Source organism: Oncorhynchus mykiss, chromosome 27, assembly GCF_013265735.2.
Source record: "Oncorhynchus mykiss isolate Arlee chromosome 27, USDA_OmykA_1.1, whole genome shotgun sequence".
Lineage (NCBI taxonomy): Eukaryota > Metazoa > Chordata > Actinopteri > Salmoniformes > Salmonidae > Oncorhynchus > Oncorhynchus mykiss.
The window spans coordinates 27,335,043-27,348,455 of NC_048591.1; the positions used below are offsets into that span (position 1 = coordinate 27,335,043).

Below are 13,413 nucleotides of genomic sequence, written 5' to 3' on the forward strand. Positions count from 1 at the left end.
ACGTAGATGTATAGCTGGGACCGAGAGATTGAAAAACAGCTCAAGGCCATCAGATTGCTAAACAGCAATCACTAACTCAGAGAGGCTGCTGCCTACATTGAGACCCAATCACTGCACTTTAATAAATGGATCACTAGACACTTACGCAATGCCACTTCAAATAATGCCACTTTAATAATGTTTACATATCTTACATTACATGTATATACTGTATTTTAAACCATCCACTGTACCTTGCCTATGCCACTCGAACATCACTCATCCATATACTTATATGTACATATTCTCATTCACCCCTTTAGATATGTGTGTATTAGGTAGTTGTTGGGGAATTGTTAGATTACTTGTTAGATATTACTGCACTGTCAGAACTAGATGCACAAGCATTTCACCACACTCTCATTAACATCTGCTGCATGTGTATGTGACCAATAACATTTTATTTTATTTTATTTGATAACCCATTCAAAGGTTTTGGCTCTGGTAGTCCGATGTCAGTCTGTTTTAATGATATCACTCGCACACTGAGAATAATATTTTTTGGTTTATTATCATGTCAATACAGTACACTAAGCTTCCCAGAGGACATCACACTGTCACAAACTGCTCTTTGACCTTACCGTGACCTCCTTGCCCAGGCTGACCTTTGCCAGGACCTTCTTGATGCCCTCTCCGCTGCCCACCTGCCAGATGGTGGCCTCTGCTGGCTGGTTGGTGAGTGGCCAGCCACGGGCCTGCAGCTCGTACCAAATGGTGCTGGGGGTGAAATATACTGTATGGTTAGCCCCTCAGTCTTAACCCTGTATACAAACAGCATACACACATTCATTTCATGGGGAGCCACATTTCAACTGATTTATGAATATATCCCCCAAAAATCCAGTGTTGTTTGTTTTGAGCTACATTTTCTAAAAGCATTCAGATGTCCTATATTTAAGTAAATGCAGTATTATTATTATGGCAGGATATAAGACGGCCGGAAATGGTGTGCACCCAAAGGCGTAGACGTCTGCAGCGTTGGAGAAAGGCAGGCGGTCCTCATGGTTCCCAGTACCCATCCTGCGGACGATCTCAGGGGCCAGGTAGTAGATCCAGCCATGAGGGAGCCTTAGTTCGTTCTCTCGCCTGGACAGACACACAGACCCAGACACACAAACAGATACCCACAGATGGAGAAACGTACACATTGATCTTTCAACTGGACTCAAAAGGTATAGAAGTATGCTTCTCAGAGTGTTCAACTTTTTACAGTGTTTTTTTGCTTACCTCTTGTGGTACTCTTGTACCACTCCGGACATTCCAAAAAGACCAAAGTCTGTGATTACCACTTTGTTTGTGTCATAGAACACATTCTTGGACTTAAGGTCCTTGTGAACGATTCCTTTAGCATGAAGGTAGCCCATACCCTGAGGAAGAGGTCAGAGTTTAGTTACTTTCAGTGAAAGGAAGAGTAGGCTGCTTACAATGTACTTACAATTAAAGAGAAGTTGAGTAAACCACACCTTAACAATTTCCTGAGCAATCTGCCTTGTCTTGTTGAGGTCTAGTGTGTTCTTGGCATCTCTTACAACTGAGAATAGTGTCCGACCTTTGCAGAAACTGAGAGAAAAGAAGAGGAAATGTCAGGGGGGAAAGGGAGTGATAACTGGATCATCTCGTTTCTCAAAACAAATCCTTTTCTGGTTTCCTCATTTGTTAAACCAATACACATGTAATACTTCTCATAGATTGATTCAAGGGTTCCAGCTTTTCCCTGCTCAACTCCCTTACCATCCCCACCTCCCTTTCCCACGTCCCTCCCCCTAACCTGGTGATGATGGCGAGGTGTGGCGGGGCCATGCAGGCCGCCATGAAGAGGACCACGTTCTCGTGGCGGGTCTGCCTGTAGTTCATCACCTCCTTCTTAAACAGCTTCAGGTGGTCCTGGTTATTACCATCTATCTCTAGCAGCCGGATGGCCACCTCTCCATGCCAGCGCCCCTTATGAACCTTCCCCCAACGGCCCTGGAATAGGGAGGTACAGTATGGGCACTTGTGTTATTAGCTACCCTGAAGCCCATTTTTTTTTTTTTATCTTCCTTTTCAAGGAACTCTAATTGAAACCATTGGCCTTTTTTTTTTTTAAAGGAGACATGCAGATACCAAGTCACTTGAATATGAGCCCTACTACCCAGTGGTGTAAAGTACTTAAGTAAAAATACTTTAAAGTACTACTTATGTCGTTTTTTGGGATATCTGTACTTTACTACTTATATTTTTGACAACATTTACTTCACTACATTCCTAATGAAAATGTACTTTTTACTCCATACATTTTCCCTGACTCCCAAAAATACTAGTTACATTTTGAATGCAGGACAGGAAATTGTCTAATTCACAGACTTATCAAGAGAACGTCCCTGGTCATCCCTACTGCCTCTGATCTGGCAGACTCACTAAACACAAATGCTTCATTTGTAAATGATGTCTGAGTGTTGACGTGTGCCCCTGGCTGTCCGTAAAGTTGTAAAAAACTAGAAAATCGTGCTGTCTGGTTTGCTTAATATAAGGAATTTTAAATTATTAATACTTGTACTTTTGGTACTTATTTTGGTATATTTTAGCTATTACATTTACTTTTGACACTTTTTAAACAAAATACTTTTAGACTTACTTTTTACTAGACTTTTTACTGGGTGACTCACTTTTACTTGAGTAATTTTATTTTAAGGTATCTTTACTTTTACTCAAGTATGACTATTGGGTACTTTTTCCACCACTGCTACTACCCTCTGTGTAGATACACTCGATGCCTGCCTGCCTGCAATATATAGCAAGCCATGGCCACGTGACTCACTCTATGTAAAAGCGAACCGTCAACAAGGTGATGTACCTAATAAACTGACCACTGAGTGTACAGTACCAGTCAAAAGTTGACACACTTACTCATTCCAGGGTTTTTCTTTATTTTTAATATTTTCTACATTGTATAATAAAAAGTGACGACATCAAAACTAAATAATAACAAATCATGTAGTAACCAAAAAAAGTTAACAAACCAAATATATTTTAGATTTTAGATTCTTCAAAGTAGCGACCCTTTGCCTTGATGATAGCTTTGCAAACTTTTGCCATTCTCTCAACCAGCTAAACCTGGAATGCTTTTCCGACAGTCTTGAAGGAGTTCCCACATATGCTGAGCACTTGTTGGCTCCTTTTCCTTCACTCTGCGGTCCAACTCATCCCAAACCATCTCAATTCAATTAAGGTCAGGTGATTGTGGAGGCCAGGTCATCGAATGCGGCATTCCATCACTCTCCTTCTTGGTCAAATAGCCCTTACACAGCCTGGAGGTGTGTTGAGTCATTGTCCTGTTGAAAAACAAATGATAGTCCCACTAAGCCCAAACCAGATGGGATGGCATATTGCTGGTAGCCATGCTGGTTAAGTGTGCCTTTAATTCTAAATAAATCACAGAAAGTGTCACCAGCAAAGCACCACCAGACCATTACACCTCCTCCATGCTTCACAGTGGGAACTACACATGCGGAGATCATCCATTCACCTACACTGCATCTCACAAAGACACGGCGGTTGGATCCAAAAATATTAAATTTGGACTCCAGACCAAAGGACAGATTTCCACCGATCCAATGTCCAATGCTCATGTTTCTTGACCCAAGCAAGTCTCTTCTTATTATTGGTGTCCTTTAGAAGTGGTTTCTTTGCACAATTCGACCATGAAGGACTGATTCACACGGTCTCCTCTGAACAGTCTGTGAAACATTTATTTGGGCTGAAATTTCTGAGGCTGGTAACTCTAATGAAGTTATCCTCTGTGGTGGTCCTCATGAGAGCCCGTTTCATCATAGCGCTTGATGGTTTTTGAAACTGCACTTGAAGAATCGTTGAAAGTTATTGAAATTTTCCAAATTTACTGACCTTCAACACTTTTTTGGTTACAACATGATTCCATGTGTTATTTCATAGTTTTGATGTTGTCACTATTATTCTACAATGTAGAAAATAGAAAAAGAAAAGAAAAACCCTTGAATGAGTAGGTGTGTCCAGAATTTTGACTGGTACTGTATATTTAACACTATGTAAAGCTGTAGTCATTCACCTTGCCAATGAGCTCCCCGAGCTCCAGCTGCTCGTAGGGGATGTCCCACTCCTGCAGGTACACGCTGGTCTGGCTGGCCTTACGGGAGATGGGTCCCCTCCATCGGCCCCCGGCCATCCTGCCCCGGTAGCTGGGCAGGTCCTCTAACTCGTCCCCATCACACTCTCCGTTTGTGTGGCCCTTCTCTCTGCTCTCCCTGCTACCATTTCCCTCATCCTCCTCTCCTAGGTATTCCTCCTCTTCTGCCTCCTCTTCCTGAATATGCAGAGACAAAGCATGCACAAATTGTGTCATGTCAATTCAAACAAAACATACATTTAGGCCGGTATTCCATGTAATTGCAGATTTCTGGAAATCAGTTTCAGAAGTCTATTCGATTTTTTTGCTGGTTTATCTGCACACAACAGCACAGGTAGAGAGATCGGAATAAAAACTGAAACCCAAACAGAGAAACAATCTTTTATTAAGTTCTCTATATGGTAAAATGATCCCGTCAGTATCATTGCACCGCATAATTAACTAGACTAGAGAACTGTCACTTGATCAGGTTGTGTTGCTGGGTGGTTTCCCAATCTAAAAAAAAATGAACAGTTCTCTTTTTCACTTTTTCAGAAAGTACTGAACAATGCAACTGATTTGCTGAGTTCTTCAAGGCTAAAATCAACACCATTCGAAAGAACATTGTATTCTCCAACCTCAACCCCACTCTGGCTCCTAACCCACCACCCAAATCTGACCCCACTCTAAGTGATTTAGCTCTGGTATCACCTGCTGCTGTGGTAGAAATCATCTAATAAAATGAAGACTACCAGTGGCCCCCACAAACCTATTGGAACATCACTGTTCAAAACATACTCAGCTGCTCTCAAATTGTTCAGCAATTCTCTCCATACTGGGCAGGTGCCGTCACTGTTCAACATCGCTGTCATCACCCCCTTGCTCAAGAAACCATCCCTTGACCAAGATCTTCTCTCAAAACAGAGAGGAGATCAGGCTTATTTCCAACCTCACATTTTCATCTAAAGCCATGGAGAACACACTGGCAACTCAGCTTCAGTCACACCTCAGTGCTAACCATCTTTATGAAGCGCTCCAATCTGGCTTTAGGCCCATGCACAGTACTGCGATAGCCCTGGTGAAGGTTGTAAATGACCTGCTCATTGCTGCAGATACAGGATCCCCCACCATCTTGGTTCTTCTGGACCTCAGTGCTGCTTTTGACACAGTAGATCAAACCATTCTAGTGCAGCACCTCAGACAGCACACTACCATCTGTGGGACTGCCCTAAACTGGTTTAACTCCTCCGTTCTAACTGCAAGCAGTACGTCACCCTCAGTGAGGCAAGATCAGAGGAGTCCATCATAGCCTGCAATGGTAGGTGTTAGGACCTATCCTCTTCCTGCTCTACATGCCCCCACTTGGCCAGCTCTTCAGACAGCACAGTGTCCATTTCCACTGCAACGCATTAAAACAACGCATTATACAACATCTGCTCTGTCAACTGTCCAACTGTCTGGAAGAAGGAAATTATTGAATGCAGAACAACTTCCTCCAACTCAACAGCAACATGCCGCCCTGCAGCATCTGCCCTGCCATACTTGGCCACATCATCCCCCTCGCCTCAATAATTTGGGTGTGAAATTCAACAATGCTCTCTCCTTCAATACCCACCTTAGTTACGTCTGTAAAACGTCACCTCTTTCACCTCTCACCACATCTGACGCAGAATAGCTAATGCATGCATTCATTTTCTCCAGAATTGATTTTGGGAAAACAATACTTGGGGGACTGCCTGCACATTCAATGAATAAACTACAGCTCACCCAAAAGAGTGCTGCAAGGATTCTGACAAACAAAACATTCTGCCCAGATCATCCACATCTTTGCTGATCTCCATTGGCTACCAGTTCCATTGATTTTCCATTGATTTGAACATCTCCTTGTCTAAAAAACCTTAAATGGCATCTGACCCACCTACCTGTCAGACCTACTCTCTCCCATGAACCTCCCTTACATTCAAGCCACGCTAAACTCCTCCATGCCCCCAGGACCAGGCTCCACACAATGGGGGACCGTGCCTTTTCCTCCCGTACACCATGCCTATGGACCTCCCTCCCAGATAATCTGAAGGCTGTTCAGACTGTTGTAGCCTTAAGACTCCTCAGCTGCCTACCCTTCTCTTAGACTTTGTTGCTATCATGATATGGTTAGATATACAGTGCATTCAGAAAGTATTCAGACCCCTTGACTTATCCACATTTTGTTACATTACAACCTTATTCTAAAATGTATTAAATTAATTTGTTTTCCTCATCAATCTACACACAATACCCCATAATGACAAAGCGAAAACGTTTTTTTTTTTTGAATTGTTTGCAAATGTATTAATGATAAAAAACAGATACATTTACATAAGTATTCAGATCCTTTACTCTATACTTTGTTGAAGCACCTTTGGCAGCGATTACAGCCTCAAGTCTTCTTGGGTATGACACTACAAGCTTGGCACACCTGTATTTGGGGAGTTTATCCCATTCTTCTCTGCAAATCCTCTCAAGCTCTGTCAGGTTGGATGGCGAGCGTCACTGCACAACTATTTTCAGGTCTCTGCATAGATGTTCGATCGGGGTTCAAGTCCGGTCTCTGGCTGGGCCACTCAAGGACATTCAAAGACTTGTCCCACAGCCACTCCTTCGTTGTCTTGGCTGTGTGCTTAGGGTCGTTGTCCTGTTGGAAGGTGAACCTTCTTCCCAGTCTGAGGTCCTGAGCGCTCTGGAGCAGGTTTTCATCAAAGATCTCTCTATACTTTGCTCCGTTCATCTTGACTTGTCTCCCAGTCCCTGCCCCTGAAAAACATCCCCACAGCATGACGCTGCCACCACCATGCTCCACCGTAGGGATGGTGCCAGGTTTCCTCCAGACGTGACGCTTTGCATTTAGGCCAAAAAGTTAAATCTTGGTGTCATCAGACCAGAGAATCTTGTTTCTCATGGTCTGAGAGTCCTTTAGAAGCCTTTTGGCAAACTCCAACTCATGTGCCTTTTACTGAAGAGCCTGTACTGTATAGCCACTCTACCATAAAGGCCTGATTCGTGGAGAGCTGCAGAGATGGTTGTCCTTCCGGAAGATTCTCCCATCTCCACAGAGGAACTTTGGAGCTCTGTCAGAGTGACCATCGAGTTCTTGGTCACTCCCTGACCAAGGCCCTTCTCCCCCAATTGCTCAGTTTGTTTGGGCGGTCAGCTCTAAGAAGAGTCTTGGTGGTTCCAAACTTCTTCCATTTAAGAATGTTGGAGGCCACTGTGTTCTTGGGGACCTTCAATGCTGCAAAAATATTTTGGTACCCTTCCCTAGATCTGTATGTCGATACAATCCTGTCTTGGAGCTTCTCGGACAATTCTACGGCATGCACTGTCAACTGTTGGATCTTATATTGACAGATGGACTCCAATCAAGTTGTAGAAATATCTCAAGGATGATCAATGGAAACAGGATGCACCTGAGCAACATTTTGAGTCTCATAGCAAAAGGTCTGAATACTTATGTAAATAAGGTATTTCTGTTTTTTAGATTCAATAAATTTGATACAATTTCAAACTGTTTACACTTTGTCATTATGAGGTATTGTGTGTAGATTGATGAGGATTTGACATTTTTTAAATCTATTTTAGAATAAGGCTGTAATTGAACAAAATGTGGAAAAAGTCTAGGGGTCTGAATACTTTCTGAAGGCACCGTACATATTTGTTTTATTTTTTTAACTATTTCTATTTTCTATTTAATATTATGCACTTTGAGATTATTGTTGTATAATGAAAAGCGCTTTACAAATATAATCATTTAGTATCATTATTATATTCCTGCCGCTAGGGATTTTGGGTACTCACCGATCCTCCTTCCTGTCCCTGAGATGGAGGTTCTGATTGGGCCAGTTGCTGTGTGTCTCTGTTGGGACAAGCATCACCATAAACAGGGGTTCCTAACTTTAACCTAACCCTGTCTAGTAGAAACTATGGTAACTATGGTGGACTTACAGTAGACAATGTGGGGGAAAAACCACAGAATTTTAAATGATCTTTACTCGAACTCTACAGTGACTTTGTCATTTAAAGCTGTTGTCTCTTACCCAGTGCCATGGTGGCCTTCAGAGTCTAGTCCAACAGGATACGGTGAAGAGGAAACGTCTGTGTGTGGGACAATGAGGATGTTCAAAACTATTATGTGACTAAGCCAATCTATCTTCACTGCACTTCAGAGCATATATTCTCTAAATTGTGATGGCTGCCTCTAACTCTGTCAAACCATGCACAGCGCCAAGCAGCACAGTCAGTTCACCTCTTTGTCTACCAGAGGGCAGGTATGCATTATAAAAGCCAAAGCTATCCACATGTAATATGATGGCTCTGCTATAAGCTTGGCATAAACTACAGTGGCAGACGACAACATGCCATTGCAGCAGTGCCCAAGGTGACACCAACCCCCCATGACCCCTCCCACAACATAGCATGAGTCATAGTAAGCCACTGCAGCAAAGCAACATGGGGAGAGAGGGAACATGATAAGGGGATGGTACTGTACTAGTTGGGCAGGACTACAGGACACACAGGGAGGGAGCGGTGTTAACAACCACCAGAGGAAAATAGAGAGGAGAGAGCGATATGATTGGGTTAGATAAGCCACAAGCAGTTAAGATGTTATAATAGGATATATTATATGATTAGTGGTAAAATAGCAAATGAAGTGTAATCAGGAATATGATTAGAGATGTGCTATTACTGGCTTAGGGTAGATTTGGAGTTAAGTGTTGTGATTGAGATAAACACAGTAGGAATCTAGAGTCTTTGGGGTGGATGCCTGTGAGAGATACTGGAGAAGTGCTGCTTTGGAGTGAAATGTTAGTGGAACAGGGTAGGAATCTAGAGAGTGCTTGGGCCTGTAAAGAGCGCTTGGGCCTGTAGAGAGCGCTTGGGCCTGTAGAGAGCGCTTGGGCCTGTAGAGAGCGCTTGGGCCTGTAAGGGCCTGTCATTGTGAGGACCTGGGAAGTGGAATCGGCTGTCTCTGGGCCCCTGGGGTCCGGGCGAGGGATTGGGGGGCGGTGTGGCGGTGACGCTGGGGGGGTTGCTCTGCTGGAAGGGGGTGGGCGAGGAGGGTGTAGAGGAAGTGGTGGAGGAGGGGTTACTGCTGGAATCCATCTGGCTCAGCATGGGAGGGTAGTCCTGAAAGAGGGTTTTCAACAGAAAGGTTTCATAAATTAAGGTTCAGGACAAATTAGAGGTTCCATGTCTGGTGATATTACTATTAATACACATACACACACGTATGCTAAAACACTTTTTTCTACCTTTTTGGTTAGCACCTTAGGTAAAGTGCCAAACTGGATTGGTAACTCTGCCGTGCGGTCAATTTGATTATTGATATCGGATGGTACAGATTCTGCCCGGCGGATTTGCGGGACTGAAAAATAGGAGAACAATGATTCAGTACTAAATTGACATTCTTGGGATGTATCGGGAAAAAGATAATTAAATTGTGCATTTTTTGTTGTTTTGTATGCAGGAATTGACAAGGGCTTACGTGGAAGAAAAGATATCCTGCAGGGAAGGGCTTCTTTGGTACATTTGTTATGGCACTTTAACCTGGAAGCAGAGGAGACAGTAGTTAGCAGAGGAGCAGAGTGACTTGTGAACAAATGAAAGCGGAGATGTACAGTGCATTCGGAGAGTATTCCGACCCCTTGACATTTTCCACATTTTGTTACGCTACAGTATTATTCTAAAATGGATTAAATCGTTGTGTGTCCCCCCCCCCCCAATCTACACACAATAGCCCATAATGACACAGCAAAAACAGTTTTTTATAAAAATGGAAATATCACATTTAAATAAGTATTCAGACCCTTTTCTTAGTACTTTGTTGAAACACCTTTGGCAGCGATTACAGCGTCTTGTTGGGTATGACGCTACAAGCTTGGCACACCTGTGCTTGGGGAGTTTCTCCCATTCTTCTCTGCAGATCCTCTCAAGCTCTGTCAGGTTTGATGGGGAGCGTTGCTGCACAGCTATTTTCAGGTCTCTCCAGAGATGTTTGATAGGGTTCAAGTCCAGCCTCTGGCTGGGCCACTCAAGAACATTCAAATACTTGTCTCGCAGCCACTCCTTTGTCTTGGCTGTGTGCTTAGGGTCGTTGTCCTGTTGGAAGGTGAACATTCGCTCCAGTTAGAGGTCCTGAGCGCTCTGGAGCAGGTTTCATCAAGGTTAGCTATGTACTTTGCTCCATTCATCTTTCCCTCAATCCTGACTTGTCTCCCAGTCCCTGCCGCTGAAAAACATCCCCACTGCATGATGCTGCCACCACCATGGTCCACCTTAGGGATGGCGCCAGGTTTCCTCCAGACGTGATGTTTGGCATTCAGGCCAAAGACTTCTTGTTTTCATCACACCAGAGAATCTTGTTTCTCTTTTGGCAAATTCCAAGTGGGCTGTCATGTGCCTTTTACTGAGGAGTGGCTTCCGCCTGGCCACACTACAGAGAGGAGTGCTGCAGAGATGGTTGTCCTTCTGAAAGGTTCTTACATTTAAGAATGATGGAGGCCACGGTGTTCCTGCTGCAGAAATGTTTTGGCACCCTTCCCCAGATCTGTGCCTCAACACAATCCTTTTTCAGAGCTCTAAGGACAATTCCTTTGGCCTCATGGCATGTTTTTTGTTCTGACATGCACTGTCAACTGTGGGAACTTATATAGACAGGTGTGTGCCTTTCAAAATCATGTCCAATCAATTGAATTCACCACAGGTGGACTCCAATCAAGTTGTAGAAACATTTCAAGGATGATCAATGGAAACAGGATGCACCTGAGCTCAATTTTGAGTCTCATAGCAAAGGGTCTGAATACTTTTTTTAAAATTTGAAAACATTTCTAAAAACCTGTTTTCGCTTTGTCATTATGGGGTATTGTGTGTAAATTGATAAGGAAAACATTTAATTTAATACATTTTAGAATAATGCTGTAACGTAACAAAATGTGGAAATAGTCATCGGGTCTGAATACTTTGTGAATGCACCGCATAGAAGGCTTCTTCTTACTTGCAGTGTTTGCACTTAACACCAAACATCATGTTCTTATGACACACCTGGCATGTCTGTGAGAGCCAGGATTTGGTTGAAAACCTTAGAAGGAGAGAGAGAAGCAAAATATTAATATATTTCACAACTTCTAATGTTGGAGTTGCCTACTGTAGTGGACAAACTGTCCCAGAGAAGTTTATGTGTTGTAATTCTGCCAGATCCCAAATAGTTTTCATTGGAATCTGTTATCTCTTTTCCCCAAACTTTTACGCAAGATCAAAATGAATAAATACACACTTTCCAGTCAGATAAACACTGGGTCTGACTGAGTGTCTGCATAACTCAAATTCTCAGATTCTTGAGGCGCCATTCCCACCAGACCAATGCAAGAAATGTTTGGGGTCTGTGCCAAGCTAGGAAGCTGAGCTAAAAACCAGGAATGTATTTTTTTTTCACAAATCCCATCACCATACAGTTGAAGTCAGAAGTTTACATATACAGTACTTAGGTTGGAGTCATTAAAACTAGTTTTTCAACCACTCCACACATTTCTTGTTAGCAAACTATAGTTTTAGCAAGTCGGTTAGGACATCTGTGTGCATGACACAAGTCATTTTTCCAATAATTGTTTACAGACAGATTATTTCACTTATAACTCACTGTATCACAATTCCAGTGGGTCAGAAGTTTACATACACTAAGTTGACTGTGCCTTTAAACAGCTTGGAAAATTCCAGAAAATGATGTCATGGCTTTAGAAGCTTCTGATAGGCTAATTGACATAATTTGAGTCAATTAGAGGTGTACCTGTGGATGTATTTCAAGGCCTACCTTCAAACTCAGTGCCTATTTACTTGACATCATGGGGAAATAAAAAGAAATCAGCCAAGACCTCAGAAAAAAAATTGTAGACCTCCACAAGTCTGGTTCATCGTTGGGAGCAAGTTCTAAATGCCTGAAGGTACCACGTTTATCTGTACAAACAATAGCACGCTGTAATGGTTTTTTTTCTTCCTCTTCTGAGGAGGAGTAGTAGGAAGGATCGGAGGACCAAAATGCAGCGTGGTATGTATCCATAATGTCATTTAATGAGAATGAATACAGAATACAAAAATAACAAGAGAAACAAAATGAAAACCGAACCAGTCCCGAATGGTGCAAACACTGAAACAGAAAAGAATCACCCACACCACACAGGTGGGAAAAGGCTACCTAACTATGACTCTCAATCAGAGACAACTAACGACACCTGCCTCTGATTGAGAACCATACTAGGCCAAACACAAAAACACCACATAGAAAAAGGAACATAGACAACCCACCCAACTCATGCCCTGACCATACTAAAACAAAGACATAACAAAATAACTAAGGTCAGAACGTGACACACGCAAGTATAAACACCATGGGACAACGCAGCCATCATACCACTCAGGAAGGAGACGCGTTCTGTCACCTAGAGATGAACGTATTTTGGTGAGAAAAGTGCAAATCAATCCCAGAACAACAGCAAAGGACCTTGTGAAGATGCTGGAGGAAACAGGTACAAAAGTATCTATATCTACAGTAAAACAAGTCCTATATCGACATAACCTGAAAGGCCGCTCGGCAAGGAAGAAGCCACTGCTCCAAAACCGCCATAAAAAAAGCCAGACTACGGCTTGCAAATGTACATGGGGACAAAGATCGTACTTTTTGGAGAAATGTCCTCTGATCTGATGAAACAATAATAAAACTGTTTGGCAATAATGACCATCGTTATGATTGGAAGAAAAAGGGAGAGGCATGCAAGCAAGCCAAAGAACACCATCCCAACCTTGAAGCATGGGGGTGGCAGCATCATGTTGTGGGGGTGCTTTGCTGCAAGAGGGATTGGTGCACTTTACGAAATAGGTAGGCATCATGAGGTAGGAAAATGATGTGGATTTATTGAAGCAACATCTCAAGACATCAGTCAGGAAGAGCTTGGTCGCAAATGGCTCTTCCAAATGGACAATGACCCCAAGCATACTTCCAAAGTTGTGGCAAAATGGCTTAAGGACAACAAAGTCAAGGTATTGGAGTGGCCATCACAAAGCCCTGACCTCAATCCTATAGAAAATGTGTGGGCAGAACTGAAAAAGCATGTGCGAGCAAGGAGGCCTTACAATCCTGACTCAGTTACACCAGCTCTGTCAGGAGGATAGGGCCAAAATTCACCCAATGTCACGTTCTGACCATAGTTCTGTTATTTTATTCTTTGTTT

The 13,413-nt window shown here is 42.9% G+C and overlaps 1 protein-coding gene across 4 annotated transcripts in view; it reads right to left on the bottom strand.

Annotated features, from left to right (window-relative positions):
- The window catches only part of LOC110507885 (kinase suppressor of Ras 1), a 71,279-nt gene that overhangs the window by 1,941 nt on the left and 55,925 nt on the right, over positions 1-13,413 (bottom strand). For all 4 annotated transcript variants that reach the window (XM_036965147.1, XM_021588271.2, XM_036965148.1 and 1 more), the window contains 12 exons: positions 11,187-11,270; positions 9,678-9,739; positions 9,445-9,557; positions 9,139-9,319; positions 8,230-8,287; positions 7,991-8,048; positions 4,103-4,357; positions 1,808-2,004; positions 1,503-1,599; positions 1,267-1,406; positions 994-1,125; positions 621-756 (listed from right to left, as the gene is read on the bottom strand). In XM_036965147.1, coding sequence (XP_036821042.1) covers positions 621-756; positions 994-1,125; positions 1,267-1,406; positions 1,503-1,599; positions 1,808-2,004; positions 4,103-4,357; positions 7,991-8,048; positions 8,230-8,287; positions 9,139-9,319; positions 9,445-9,557; positions 9,678-9,739; positions 11,187-11,270 — 1,513 coding nt within the window. The remainder of the gene's footprint in view (positions 1-620; positions 757-993; positions 1,126-1,266; positions 1,407-1,502; positions 1,600-1,807; positions 2,005-4,102; positions 4,358-7,990; positions 8,049-8,229; positions 8,288-9,138; positions 9,320-9,444; positions 9,558-9,677; positions 9,740-11,186; positions 11,271-13,413) is intronic.